The sequence below is a fragment of the Lynx canadensis genome, chromosome F2 (assembly GCF_007474595.2).
Source record: "Lynx canadensis isolate LIC74 chromosome F2, mLynCan4.pri.v2, whole genome shotgun sequence".
NCBI lineage: Eukaryota > Metazoa > Chordata > Mammalia > Carnivora > Felidae > Lynx > Lynx canadensis.
The window spans coordinates 60075677-60089515 of NC_044320.2; the positions used below are offsets into that span (position 1 = coordinate 60075677).

General features: G+C 33.7%; 1 protein-coding gene across 1 annotated transcript in view; it reads left to right on the forward strand.

Moving 5' to 3' along the window:
* Positions 1-13839, forward strand: part of STAU2 (staufen double-stranded RNA binding protein 2) — a 304556-nt gene that overhangs the window by 12852 nt on the left and 277865 nt on the right. The window contains 1 exon segment of the mRNA XM_030304456.2: positions 10484-10612. Coding sequence (XP_030160316.1) covers positions 10573-10612 — 40 coding nt within the window. The 5' untranslated portion in view covers positions 10484-10572.

Here is a 13839-nt window from a genome sequence, read left to right on the forward strand (position 1 = left end):
AGCTGGCTCAGGTGGTGGAGCATGCAACTCTTGATTTTAGGGTAATGAGTTCAAGCCCCATGGTGGGCATAGAGCTTATTAAAAAAAATGAAAGAAAGCAGTACGGTTACACTTTTAGCAAAGAAAATTGACTTTAAAACAAAAATTATAGTAATAGACAAGGAAGGACATTACATAATGATAAAGGGGTCAATCCAAAAAGAAGACATAGTAAATATATATGGACCCAACATAGGAACATCAAGATTTATCAAGCAAATATTAACAGATCTAAAGGGAGAAATTGATAGCAATACCGAAATAGTAGGGGACTTTAACATCCCATTATATCAATGAATAGATCATCCAGACAGCAAATTAATAAGGAAACCTCAGCCTTAAATGACACCATATAGATTTAATATATACAGAACATTCTATATAAAAGCAACAACAAACATTATTCTCAAGTGCACATAGGCCATTTTAGGTTAGATCACATGTTAGGCCACCAGTTAAGCTTCAGTAAATTTAAAAAAGATTGAAATTCTATTGAGCATCTTTTCTGATTACAATGGTATGAAACTAGAAATCAATTACAAGAAGAAAACTTGAAAATGGGGAGGTTAACATGCTACCCAACGACCATTGAAGAAATCAAAGAAATAAGAAAAATTCTGAGAGATAAATGAAAATAGAACTATGATATACCAAAATCTTTGGGATACAGCAAAAGCAGTTCTAAGAGGGAATGTTATAGGAATATAGGACTACCTCAAGAAACAAAAATCTCCAATAATCTAACTTTGCACCTAAGGGAGCTGGAAAAAAAAAAAACAACAAATAAAGCTCTCAAAGTTAGTAGAAGAAAAGAAATAATAGCAATCAGAGCAGAACTAAATGAAAGAGACAGAAACAATAGAAAAGATTAATAAAACTAAGAGCTGATTATTTGAAAAGATAACATTGACAAACTTTTAGGTAGACTAACGACCAAGAAAAAAGAGAAGGCTCTAATCATCAAAATCAAAATGCAAGAGGAGAAATTAAAACTGACACCACAGTACAAAGGGTAAGAGACTAACAAGAAATATATGCTAACAAATTGGACAACCTAGAAGAAATGGATAAATGCCTAGAAACAACTATCTTCCAGGACTGAATCATGAAGAAATAGAAAATCTGAATGAACCAGTTATGTTGAGATTGATTAGTAATGGAAAACTTCCCAACAAGCCAAAGTCCCAAGACCAGGTAGTTTGCTGGTGACTTCTACCAAAATTTAGAAAGATTTAACACCTATCCTTTTCAAACTCTTCCAAAAAATTGAAGAGGAGGGAATACTTCCAAACTCATTTTGTGAGGCTAGCATTACCTGGATAACAACCCAGACATGGATACCATATAAAAGATTTTTAAAAATTATAGGGCAACATCACTGATATGAACATTGATGCAAAAATTCTCAACAAAATGTTAGCAAACTGAATGCAACAATACATTGAAAGGATCATAAGCCAAGATCAAGTAGGATTTATTCAAGGGATGCAAGGAATGGTTCAGCATCCATCAGCCAACCAACATGGTACAGCACATTAACCAAATGAAGGAAAGAATTGCATGATCATCTTTATAGATGCAGAAAAAGCATTTGACACATTTAAACATTTGTGATAAAAACTCTCAACAAAGTGGCTACAGAGGTAATGTACCTCAACATAACAAAAGCCGTATATAGTAAACACACAGTTACCATTATACTCAGTGGTGAACAGCTATAAGCTTTCCCTCTAAGATCAGGAACAAGACAAGGATGCCCACTGTCACCACTTTTATTCAACATAGTGTTGGAAATCCTAGCCACAGCAATTAGCAGGAAAAAGAAATAAAAGGCATCCAAATTGGAAAGGAATAAGTAAAATGGTCACCACCTGAAGATGACAGAATACTATACATAGAAAACCCAAAAGACTCCCCCATTTTTTGATTGGGATTTATTTTTTGTTGTTGAGATGTAAGGGTTCTTTATGTATTATAGGTGTCAATTCCTTATCCAGGTATATGATTTGAGAAACAATTTGAGAGAATTTATTTTTAGCAGACTTGCACTGCAAGAGGTCTTGAAGTTATTTAGGCAAAAGAAAAATTACTAACAGATGGAAATTTGGATCTGTGAAAAGGAATGAAGAGTGTAAGAAATGGTAAAATATGGAGTAAATGTAAGACATTTTCTGCATTTTTAAACTTTTCAAAAGAGTTGATTAATTAAATCAAAAGTAATAACTGAATTGGTGGCTTATAGTATACATAGAAGTAGATTGGTGTCAGTAGCATAAAGAATGGTACAGGAGAATGGGAAGTATGGTATTGTTAGGTCCTTATACCATATACAAAGGGGCATAATATTTATTTGAAGTGTGTATATTTTAGAGCAATTGCTGTAAAAAAAGAAAAATAACTTATAAGCTATAGGGGAGATGAATTGAATATTAAAACCTAATCAGTCCACAAGAAAGTAGGTAAAGATGAAAAAAGGAATAAACAGGAGATGAAACAAAAATAGCAAAATAGTATATTTAGATCTCTTTTTGATAATTACATTAAATATAAATGATCTAAATCTAGTTAAAAGGCAGATACTCAGATTGGCTAGAAAAGCAGTTGTCAAATATATGGTGTTGAGAAACTTTGAATATAAAGATAAAGATAGACTAAAAGTACAGACTGCATCTGGCTCATATGTAGTAATAGGGACTTTATTTATACTTATCATGAAACAACTCCCTGTTCCATAAAACTAAATACATAAAATAACAGTTCTGAAGACACTGCATGTGAAGCAATGAGAGTCAGGGATCTCTGAGTGATAAGAAACAAGGGAGGTGAGCCTGCAATTGCCCTAGTCTGTTGCATTGAGAGACTTACCAGGATGTGGCACAAGCAGTGGCAACTGAGGTGTGGAGCTTGCCACATTCCCCTGGTTGAGGAGATGTTGCTCTGGAACTGAGTTGCAAATTATAACAGCAAGTCTTGAAAGAAACAATATATTTCCAAGTTACTTAACTGCATCCCAGAACAAAGTTCAGGAATATTTATAGGGCTGGGAAACACCAGCACACAAGTGCGTGTCATTCAGTTAAAGATTCCCATAGATGCACAGGAACATAAAAACATGAGAATAATCTATCATGGGGGCACAGAATTGATACAGATGATAGAATTAGCGGAGGATTTTAAAACTATTTGTTATAATTATATTCCATATGTTCAGAAAGTAAGAAACATATAAGATGCAAAAAGATCCATATAGAACTTTTAAAGATAAAAACTACATCTGAGATGAAAAGTATAGTGGATGAGATAAATCACAGATTAGATCTTGCAGGAAAAAGATTAAGTGTGTACATACTTCCAGAAGTAGTTGCCAAAAACTTTCCAAATAAGTTTTTTCAAATACCTTTTAATGTTTATTTATTTTTATTTATTTTTTTAAACTTTTTTTTAACGTTTTATTTTTGAGAGACAGAGAGAGACAGAGCACAAGTGGGGGAAGGGCAGAGGGAGAGGGAGACAAAGAATCTGAAGCAGGCTCCAGGCTCTGAGCTGTCAGCACAGAACCCAGTGTGGGGCTCGAACCCATGAACCATGAGATCATGACCTGAGCTGAAGTCGGACACTTAACTGACTGAGCCACCCATGTGCCACCAAATAAATTTTATTAAGATGAAACCATAAACCAGAACCTTCCAAATAAATTTTATTAAGATACAACCATAAAGAAGTTCAATGAGCTACCAAGTTTAAGAAATATAAAGGAAACTACCCCGAGGCTTATCATAATCAGATTACCAAATAAAAATGATAAAGAGAAAATCTTAAAAGTCAGAGAAAAAATAGACATGATCAAGTTGTGTGCATAGGAACAAAGATAAAGATGACATTAGATTTCTTGTCAGAAACAATATAAGCAAGAAAACAGTGGAATAATATGTTTAATGTATTGAAAGATGAAAAAAATCAACCTAGGATTCTGTACCTGGCAAAAATATGTTTCAGAAACAAACATGTTGAAAATTTATTTTCAAACACAGAGAAGCTGAGGAAATTAATTGCTAACATCCTCTTCCCCCCCCTTAAGGAAGATTTTAAAGTATGTCCTACAGACAGCAGGAAAGTGATACCAGTTGAATAAAAATAAAAACAAAGCCAAAAGACCCACAAGAAATGGTAACTACTTGGGTAAATATATGGAATTTGTTATTTTTTTTTAAAGGATTTTATTTTAGAGAGAGAGTGTGAATGGGGGAGAGGGGCAGAAGGGCAGAGAGAGAGAGAATCCCAAGCAGGCTCATGCTCAGCACAGAGCCTGACATGGGGCTTGATTCCATGACCCTAGTATCATGACCTAAGCCAAAATCAAGAGTCACTCAACTGACTGAGCCACCCAGGAGCCCCTAAAATTTGTTTCTTATTTAATCTCTTTAAAATATATTTGCTTAAAGTAAAAATATTAACAAGCTATTGTATGGTTTATAACATACATAAAAGTAAAATGCCAGAAAACAGCGTGAAGGCTGAGGGAAAAAAGGAAATATAGAGATTCTTATACTCTACATTAGATGGTAGATCATTTAAAGGTAGACTGTGGTAAGTTAGAGATCTATATTGTAAACTCTAATGCAGCCACTAAAATAGGAAAACAGTCATAACTAATAAGCCAAAGTAGAATTTAATCATGCAGAAATTAATACAATAGAAGTCATGACAACATGAAAAGGGAAAAAACATCATTTGGGACAAATACTGTATAAAATAAATAGTAAGATGATATGTTATAATGAATAACCATATTAAGTACAAATATAAATATTCTAAACATCCCTATTTAAAGGCCAAGATTGAATAAAAAGATCCAACCATTTACTTGGCTATAAGAAGTACTTTTAACTATAAGCACAAATAGATTAAAAGTAAAAAAGTAGAAAAAGATGTAACATGTTAACCTAGTTGAAAGAAACTTGGACTGAGTTTATTAATTTCAGACGAAGGAACTTTCAGTATTATCTGGGGTAAAGAAGATCATTTCATAATAATGGGGTCATTTAATCAAGAGGACATAGCAGGCTTAATGTTTATACACTTAAACCGAGCTTCAAAACATGCAAAACAAAATGAACAGAAATGCAAAGAGAAATTCACAATTATAGCCAGAGATTTCAGTCACCCCTCTCAATAATTGATATAACAAGTGGGCAGAAAATTACCAAAGATACAGTTGAGTTGTTGAGTTGAGAATTCAATTCAACTTGACCTAACTGGATTTAGAGAACACTCTACTCAAGAAGAGCAGAAAATACATTTGTTCAGAAGTTTACACTGAACATTTACCAAGGTAGACTATATTTACCAAGATTGGGCTATAAAAGAAGTGTCAATAAATTCAAAAGGATTGAATTCATAAAGAATCTCCCAGACCACAGTGGAATTAAATTAGAAATCATTAATAGAAAGATCCTTGGAAAATTTCCCAAATGTTTGGAAATTAAATAGCATGTTTATAAATAATCCATTGTTAGAAGAACTCAAAAAAGAAATTGGTAAATATTTTAAACTGAATGAGGATAGAAACAGCATTTTAAAAGATAATGCTAAAACAGAGGGAAATCTATAGCTCTAAATATCTGTATTAGAAAAGAAGACAAATCTCAAATGACTTCAGCTTCTATCTTAAAAAACTAGAAAAAAGAAGAGTAATTTAATCTCAAAGGAAGCAGAAGAAAATAGTAGATAATCTGAATAGCTCCCTATGATTTAAAGAAATTGAAATTGTAGTTAAAAGTCTGCCCACAAAGAAAACTCCAGGTCCAACTAGTTTCATTGGTGAATTGCACAAAACACTATAGGAAGAAATACTATCATTTCTATATCATCTTTTCTAAAATATTTGAAGTGGAGGGAATATTTTCCAAAGCCTATGATGCCAGCATTGCTGGGGAACCAGAACCAGACAAAGACATTATAAGAGAACTTTAGAATAATACTACTTGCAAGCATAGATGCAAAACATTTAAGCCAAATTTCAGCAAATCAAATTCAATTGTGTATTAAAAGGTTAATATGTCATGACCACTTGGGGTTTATCCCAGGAATGCAAGGTTGGTTTAACATTCAAAAAAACCCATATAATTCACCATATTTACAAACTAACAAGTAAAAATCATGGTGTGGAAAAATCACTTGACTAATCCAGTAACCTTCCTGATTGAAAAAAACAAAACAAAACAAAAACCTCTACAAAACTAAGAATAGAAGTGGGATTCCTCAATCTGATAATGGACATTCATGACAAACCTAATTTGCTGACATTGTACTTACCGGTGAAAGGTTAAATACTTTCTTTATGATATAAGGAAGAAGAGAGAGATGTTTACTTTTACCATCTTATTGAATATTGCCCTGAGGTTCTAGCTAGTGCAATCAGGGAAGAAAAAAAAATGTTATTCACATGAGAAAGGAAGGAATAAAACTATCCTTATTCACAGATGACCTGACTGTATATGTAAAAATCTCACAATACTATTAGCACCAGTTGAATGAGTTTAAGGATACAAGATTAATATACAAAAATCAGTTGTGTTTCTATAAAGTAGCAAGGAACAATCAGAAGTTCAAGTAAAAAATACCATTTACAACAATACAAAAATATGAAATACTGATTAATCTAACAAAATATGTTAAAGAAAATTGAGAACTACAAAATACTGTTGAGAGAAAGCGAAGGATACTGAAATAGAGAGATACAGTTGTTCCTTATTCACAGATTTTGTATTTTCTTTTTATTTTTTATTTAAAAAAATTTTTTTTAAATGTTTATTTATTTCTGAGACAGAAAGAGACAGAACATGAGCTGGGGAGAGGAGAGAGAGAGGGAGACACAGAATCAGAAGCAGGCTCCAGGCTCCGAGCTGTCAGCACAGAGCCTGACGCGGGGCTTGAACTCACAAACCACGAGATCATGACCTGAGCCGAAGTCGGTCGCTCAACCGACTGAGCCACCCAGGCGCCCCTGTATTTTCTTTTTAATGTTTATTTTTGAGAGACAGTGAGACACAGTGCGAGTGGGTGAGGGGCAGAAAGAGGGACACAGAATCTGAAGCAGGCTCCAGGCTCTGAGCTGTCAGCACAGAGCTCAATGTGGGGCTCGAACCAGGGAACCATGAGATCATGACCTGAGCCGAAGTTGGACGCTTAACCGACTGAGCCACCCAGGCGCTCCACAGATTCTGTGTTTTGAGTTGACCTATTTGCTGAAATTTATTTCTAATCCCCAAATCAATACTTGGAGTGCTTTGCAGAGTGGCACAAAATTTGAGTTGCCCGATATGCGCAGTCTGAATTCAGGATGAACAAGGTGACATTCTGTTTTCTTGTTCTAGCTGTCATGCATTAAGCAGGTGTCCTTGGTTTATTTAGTGCCACATTTTTAGCATTTTTGTGGGTTTTTTTGTTGGTGATTTAGCTGTTTAAAATGGCTCCTAAGCATGGAAGTGCTTTGTAGTCTTCCTAAGCATAAGAAAGTTGTAATGTACCTTATGGAGAAGATACATGTATTTAGATAAGCTTTGTTCAGGCAAAGGTTACAGTGCTGTCAGCTCTGAGTTTAGTGTTAATGAATCAACGATATATACTAGATAGGGGGTCTTCAACCAGAAACACACATAAAACTAGGTTATGTATTGATTGAGAACAATGTCATGACCAGAGGTATGTAGGAACCTGTCTTTCCCCTAGCAGCAATGGTTTGGTATTTGATAATTCACTGTTCATGGTGACATTCTAGAACATAATTATCACTAGATATTATTATTCCAGTAATGAGAATTAGTTGTATATCTTGTACATGAGTTGGAAAACTCAACTTTGTTAAAATGTTGATTTTCACCAAATTAATCTATAGATTCAAGGGACTTCTCTAATTTTTGCAGGCATGTTTGCCTAAAATAAAATTCATATGTAAATATGAGAATTTAGAATAGCCAAAATAAATGTGAAAAAGAACAGTGTTGGGGGACAATACTACCTAATTTCAAGAAATACTATAGGGGCGCCTGGGTGGCTTAGTCGGTTGAGCGTCTGACTTCAGCTCAGGTCATGGTCTTGCAGTTCATGGGTTTGAACCTTGCGTCAGGCTCTGTGCTAACAAACAGCTCAGAGCCTGGAGCCTGCTTTCAGATTCTCTCTCTCCCCCTCCCCTGCTCATGCTCTGCCTCTCTCTGTCTCTCTAAAATAAATGGTAAAAAAAAATTAAAAAAGAAATACCATAAAGCTGCAGTAAAAATAGCATTGGCATAAAGATAGACAAATAAATCAATGAAACATAAGAGGTAGTCCAGAAGTAAGCCCACTTAGATGTAAATAATTGATTTTGACAAAGCCATAAAAAGCAATACAGTGGAAAAAATACAAGTGTTTTTCACATATACTGCTTGAGCATTGGATATTGATATATAAAAAATGGAATTGAATCCATACTTTGCAACATATATGAAAATTAATTCAAAATGGCTCAGGGACTTAAATGTGCAACCTAAAACTATAAAGCTTGTAGAAGAAAACTTAGGAGAAAATCTTAGAGACCTGAACTAGGTAATGATTTCTTAGATACAACACCAAGAGCATAATATATAAATGGATAAGTTGATAAACTGGATTTTATTAAAGTCTGCTCTTCGAAAGACACTGGTAAGAGAATGAAAAGAGATGACACATTGTGGGAGAAAATCTTTGTGAAACATATAACTGATTAATGACTCATATTTGGATTATATAAAGAACTCTACAAATAAAACAATAAGAAAAATAACCTAATTAAAAATGGGTAAAATATTCAGGTGGACACTTCACTATAGGATAAATACAGAGAGTGTGTCAAAGATGAAACGATGATCAACATCAGTAGTCAGTAGGGAAATGCAAATTAAAACCACAGTGAGATACCATTACACAGCTATTAGAATAACTAAAGTTATGAAGGCTAACCATATCAAATGTTGGTAAGGCTACCATATTTTAGCTGTGTTTAAATCCCAAGGTGGCTTCCTTTGTAAAAGTTAGGGATTGTAGACATGACACGGCCTGCTTTAAGTTAGGTTCTTGAGCATCTTCTTGTTTACAGAACCGTGGTGGCCCTATAAAGACTAGAAAGGACAACAACAATTAGAGTCTAAGACTTTTACACTATAAATCATTCCCTACTTTTGGTATGACTTTGTAAAATAACTTCTTTAATACAAAGCTTAATCTGTATGTTTAGTGTAAAGAAGGTAGAACAGTGGGATACTTGAAAGTAGAAAGTGAAGAGTCCCTCTGTTCCCTGCCAGTTCCATTTCTCCCTTAATACACAGGCACATGTTTGATGTAAAAAAATAAAAATAAGACTAGACAGTAGGCTGTTGTATCTGTTTTTCTTCTGACCTCTTGTAATGTTTCCCATGTCAGTGCATAAGCTCTGTACCTCATCTTTGCAAGGTTGCACATCCCATTGTAGTTTATTTAATTACTTATTGATAGGTAAATATTTAGCTTGTTTATAATTCTTGGTAATACAGTCTTGCTATACAGATTGTTACTGTGTATATTTTATGTGAGTCTGTAGAATTGCTGTTTTAAAGATAGATGCAAATGAAACTATAAACAGTATTGTCAGATTGCTCACTAGAAGGTTTGTACTAAGTTATATTTGCATCAGTAGAGTTTGCATCCATTTTCCCACATCCTGGCCAATACTTACATGATCATTTTTTCATATATATCAGTTTAATATGGTAAGTTACATTTCACTGGAATTCGATTTTTTATTTGTTTAGACGTTAGTTTTTTGAATAGATGTGTTCACTCAAATTATATTGTGAGTTGATTGTGCATACCTTTGTCCCTATTCCTATTGGATTAAAAAATCGATTCATATCATCTTTGTATTTTATAGTTGTTAAACAATTTTTCTTTACATGTTGCAAGTATTTCTCCAGTTTGTAGACATTTTTAGCATCATTTATGGTACGTTTTGCTCTATGGAAGTTTTATATTTTTATGTTGTTAAATCTGTCAGTTTATCCCACTGTGGCTTCTAGGTTTCTCTTCTTATCTAGAAAAGCCTTCTGCCTTACAGGATTATGACAAGTATTTAGCCAAAGTTTCTTGTGCTTTTGCCCTATTTTTATATTTGCATTTTAATACTTAGGGAATTTATTTTTGTGTTCATATGAGGTAGGAACTTAAATTTTTCCCTAATAGGCAATTATGTCAGAGGAGTTTGATTCTTATAGTGATTTTGCTTGGACAACCTTAGGTTATAGTCTAATTTGAAGTTATAAGGTTTGTTTTAGTTATAAATATGGATAAGTAATTCTATTTCTCCTAGAAGGCAAGAACCTGTAGAAGGTAAATATCTTTGCTTTTTTGACTCTGTGTTTTTTTTCCCCCCCTTTATTTACTTGGGAATTAGGATGAGTCACTTCCAATAGCAGGGCATAGGGGAAGGGAAGCCAGCAAAGAGACATAGACACTGTGTCCAAGTCATTTCTGGGACCAGGGATGGAAACGGATTCTTCTGTGGAGAGACTTGCCTTGGCAGGTGAGGTAGACCAAGACTTTATTAGCAACAGCTCTGGCTGCAATTTAACTACTTTAAAAATGTTGCTATTGTGAGTTCTGGCTTAGGAAACTTTTGGTGTTTTGATGGATTCTGGTCAGTTTTTTCTGCGCTTTCCTTCTATGCATTCTGTTTTCTGCTAATGATCTACTTGTATTTGATGGAATGTGATGTTTTCTGTGCTTTCTCCTGCATGTGTGCTTAGACAGGCTTGGATTGTCTTTCTCTCTTCTCCCCTTGCTAGCTTGGTGAATTCCCACTTTCTTTAATATAATCACCACCTCTTAAAACCTGCCTTTTAATCCCTCCTCCACCTAAGAAGTCCCTGTAACAGCCTTATTGTAGCACTTACATTGTAGTATTGTATTTGTTTATTATATGTATCTGTTTCTTGTACCCTTCTGAGTTCTTTTGGGACAGGGATTTTTGCTTGTTGATTGAAAAGTCTGAGCTACATTATTTTCATATAGTGTAAAGATTTAAGTCCCAGAGAGGACATTTTATAAAGATATAAAAAGTAGGGTATATCTCAAAAAGAATAGAGTATATCTACTTTTTGTTGCCTGTGCTGGTACTGTTAAATATCTGTTTACCAGTGTTACTTACCAAAGTTATGGAGAATTACATGTAAACAAATTTCATATCAACAAAAATAGAATATTCCAAAACAAATATGACAAAAATGTTTTTTTATATCACAGATGGGAATTTTTCAGAGGAAACAAACTTCTGATGTTATAAGTCAATGGAAAACATAACAAATACATGTTTCTTACAGAATGTTAAAGAAGTCTATTTGTATGAATAAAATCAGTGTATCCTAAAAGATTTAAGTTTATTTTTTGAGAGAGAGAGAGAGAGAACAAGGAAGAGGCAGAGAGAGAGGGAGAGACAATCCCAAGCAGGCTCTGTGGGTGCAGAGCCTGATGCAGGGCTTGATCCCACGAGCTGTGAAATTCATGACCTGAGCCAAAACCAAGAGTTGGACTCTTAACTGTCTGAGCCACCCAGGTGCCCCTAGAACATTTTAAGCTAGAATATTTTAGTTTGGAAGGCTGTGAAAAAGGGTTTATAAAAACTGTATCAATGTTTTCATAATTTGATGATGTTTTAACAAATTGTTTTTAATCAGAATAATAATAGATTCTTGTCATTGTGTGTCTTGCATCATCTCATTCAACTCATACTATTATATAGTAGTATAAAAACAACTATTATTTCTGTTTTGCTGTCTAGGAAAGTGAGTTTTCGGTACTTTCTCAAAGTCATATAGCTATCAGTAAGTGGCAGAGATGTCCAAACAGGATCCTAACCATCATAGGGCAGTTGCTGTCTCAAAATGGTCAAGACTTAGATTGTGAAATCCATTATCATTAATGTAATTTAATTATTTTTTTGCATATGAGGTAAATATTTTATTTTTTAATTTAAAAAGTTTTTAAAAATCTAATTTATTGTCAAATTGGCTTACATACAACACCCAGTGCTCATCCCAATAAATGCCCTCCTCAATGCCCATTATCATTAATTTTATTTACTTCTAAGTAGACTTCTGTTCCAGCCACCTAACTGACTTGAAGCCTATTTCAAAATATCTTCAGGGAGGACATTCTTAGGTCTCTTGAAAATGTATACCTGTGCAACAGTGTATGTATTTCTCACTTTTTGCAATGTTGACTTTTCTAAAAAGTTAGATAGAAAGCTAATTTGTGGATCTCAACTTTTATAGACCAATTTGTTTTGTAGTTTGATAAATGCTTTATTAAAATTTTGGTCTAACTTTTAATTATTGCTCTACTCTGTGAAGTAGTTAATACTAATAAGATTTCTGATTAGATAGAGGAATATCTATTCAAAATAAAGTTCTAACCATTTTGTAAAACAAACAGTTACAACTAGGACTAATTAGTTGTAAATTTAATAAGTTTAAACCTTTGAATTTTAGTTATAAAGCTTTACCTAAGTGAGATCCTTCGTGCATTTGCATACCTTTCACACCAAAACCTCAGTTATATATTAAAATGTTTTACTGGATGCATGTTCTTTTTATGAAGCAGAGAATCAAAGTTAATGGAATGTAAGTTTAACATCATGTCATTAGTTGGTACTTTTCTTAAAGGATTTAGATCAGGTTTTCTAACCAAACAAGTATACAGAGCTATAAACTTACCATTTTTAAAAAATGTTTATTTATTTTGAGAGTGAGAGAGTGTGCAAGCAGGGGAAAGGCAGAGAGGGAGCGAGAGAGAGAATCCCAAGCTGGCAGCGCAGCGTCCTATGTGAGGCCTCTGTTTCACAAAGTGCGAGATCATGACCTGAGCAGAAATCAAGAGTCAGATACTTAACTGACTGAGCCACCCAGGTGCCCCTATACTTACCATTTTAATCACATTTTAATATATTAAAAGCCTATGCTATTAAAATTTTTCACTATAAAATTGTAACATTATGCTTGCTGTGCTGCTAATAATTTTTGCATTGTAGAAGGTGAATGTGTAGCATTGTTGAGTTATGAAAATTGTATAGTAGTATAAATGCTATTAAACTGTTATGGAAAATTGGCTGATTTTTATCAGACTTTAGTATTTCTCATTTTTAACAAATTGTCATTTTTCTTTTGCTTTTTGATATTCAGTTATCTGTGTTATCTATTGTACTTGAGTTATTTAATGCCATGGTATGTAAGGACTGAAATTAGTTGTGGTCCAGGTCACTTTGTATTTTATATAGTGACTGACTGTCTGGTACACTTTATAAAATTCACGGTGGGATAAGTAAGATGCAGATTTCCTCAAACCTCTCTTGACTTACTCTTGTCTTTTTTGTGCTGTTCCAAAAAGTAATAATTACTGTTTTTTTATTTTGTTTTTGTTTTTTGCTTTTTTGTTTTGCAGGCCACATAGGGTGTGGTTTAATTGTAGAATCAGCTGCCAGCTGTATTGGTCTTACAGGTGGTTGCTTAGGTTCTCTTTTACTTGTGCCTTACTAGGTATTTATGTAGTTTTTTAATCAAATAATTTCTTAACTGTAATGATTGTGATCAAATTATTGTACTAAATTATTGGTCCTATAAAGAGTATTAAAAAGTTAAGAGAACACTGTTTTGTCCATTAAACTTGCCACAGAAAGTTTATAGATAAAGTTCCTAAAACCAGCTATTTCCATTCATTTAATGTATGCTCCACACATGGTGGCTACAGTTTTATTGG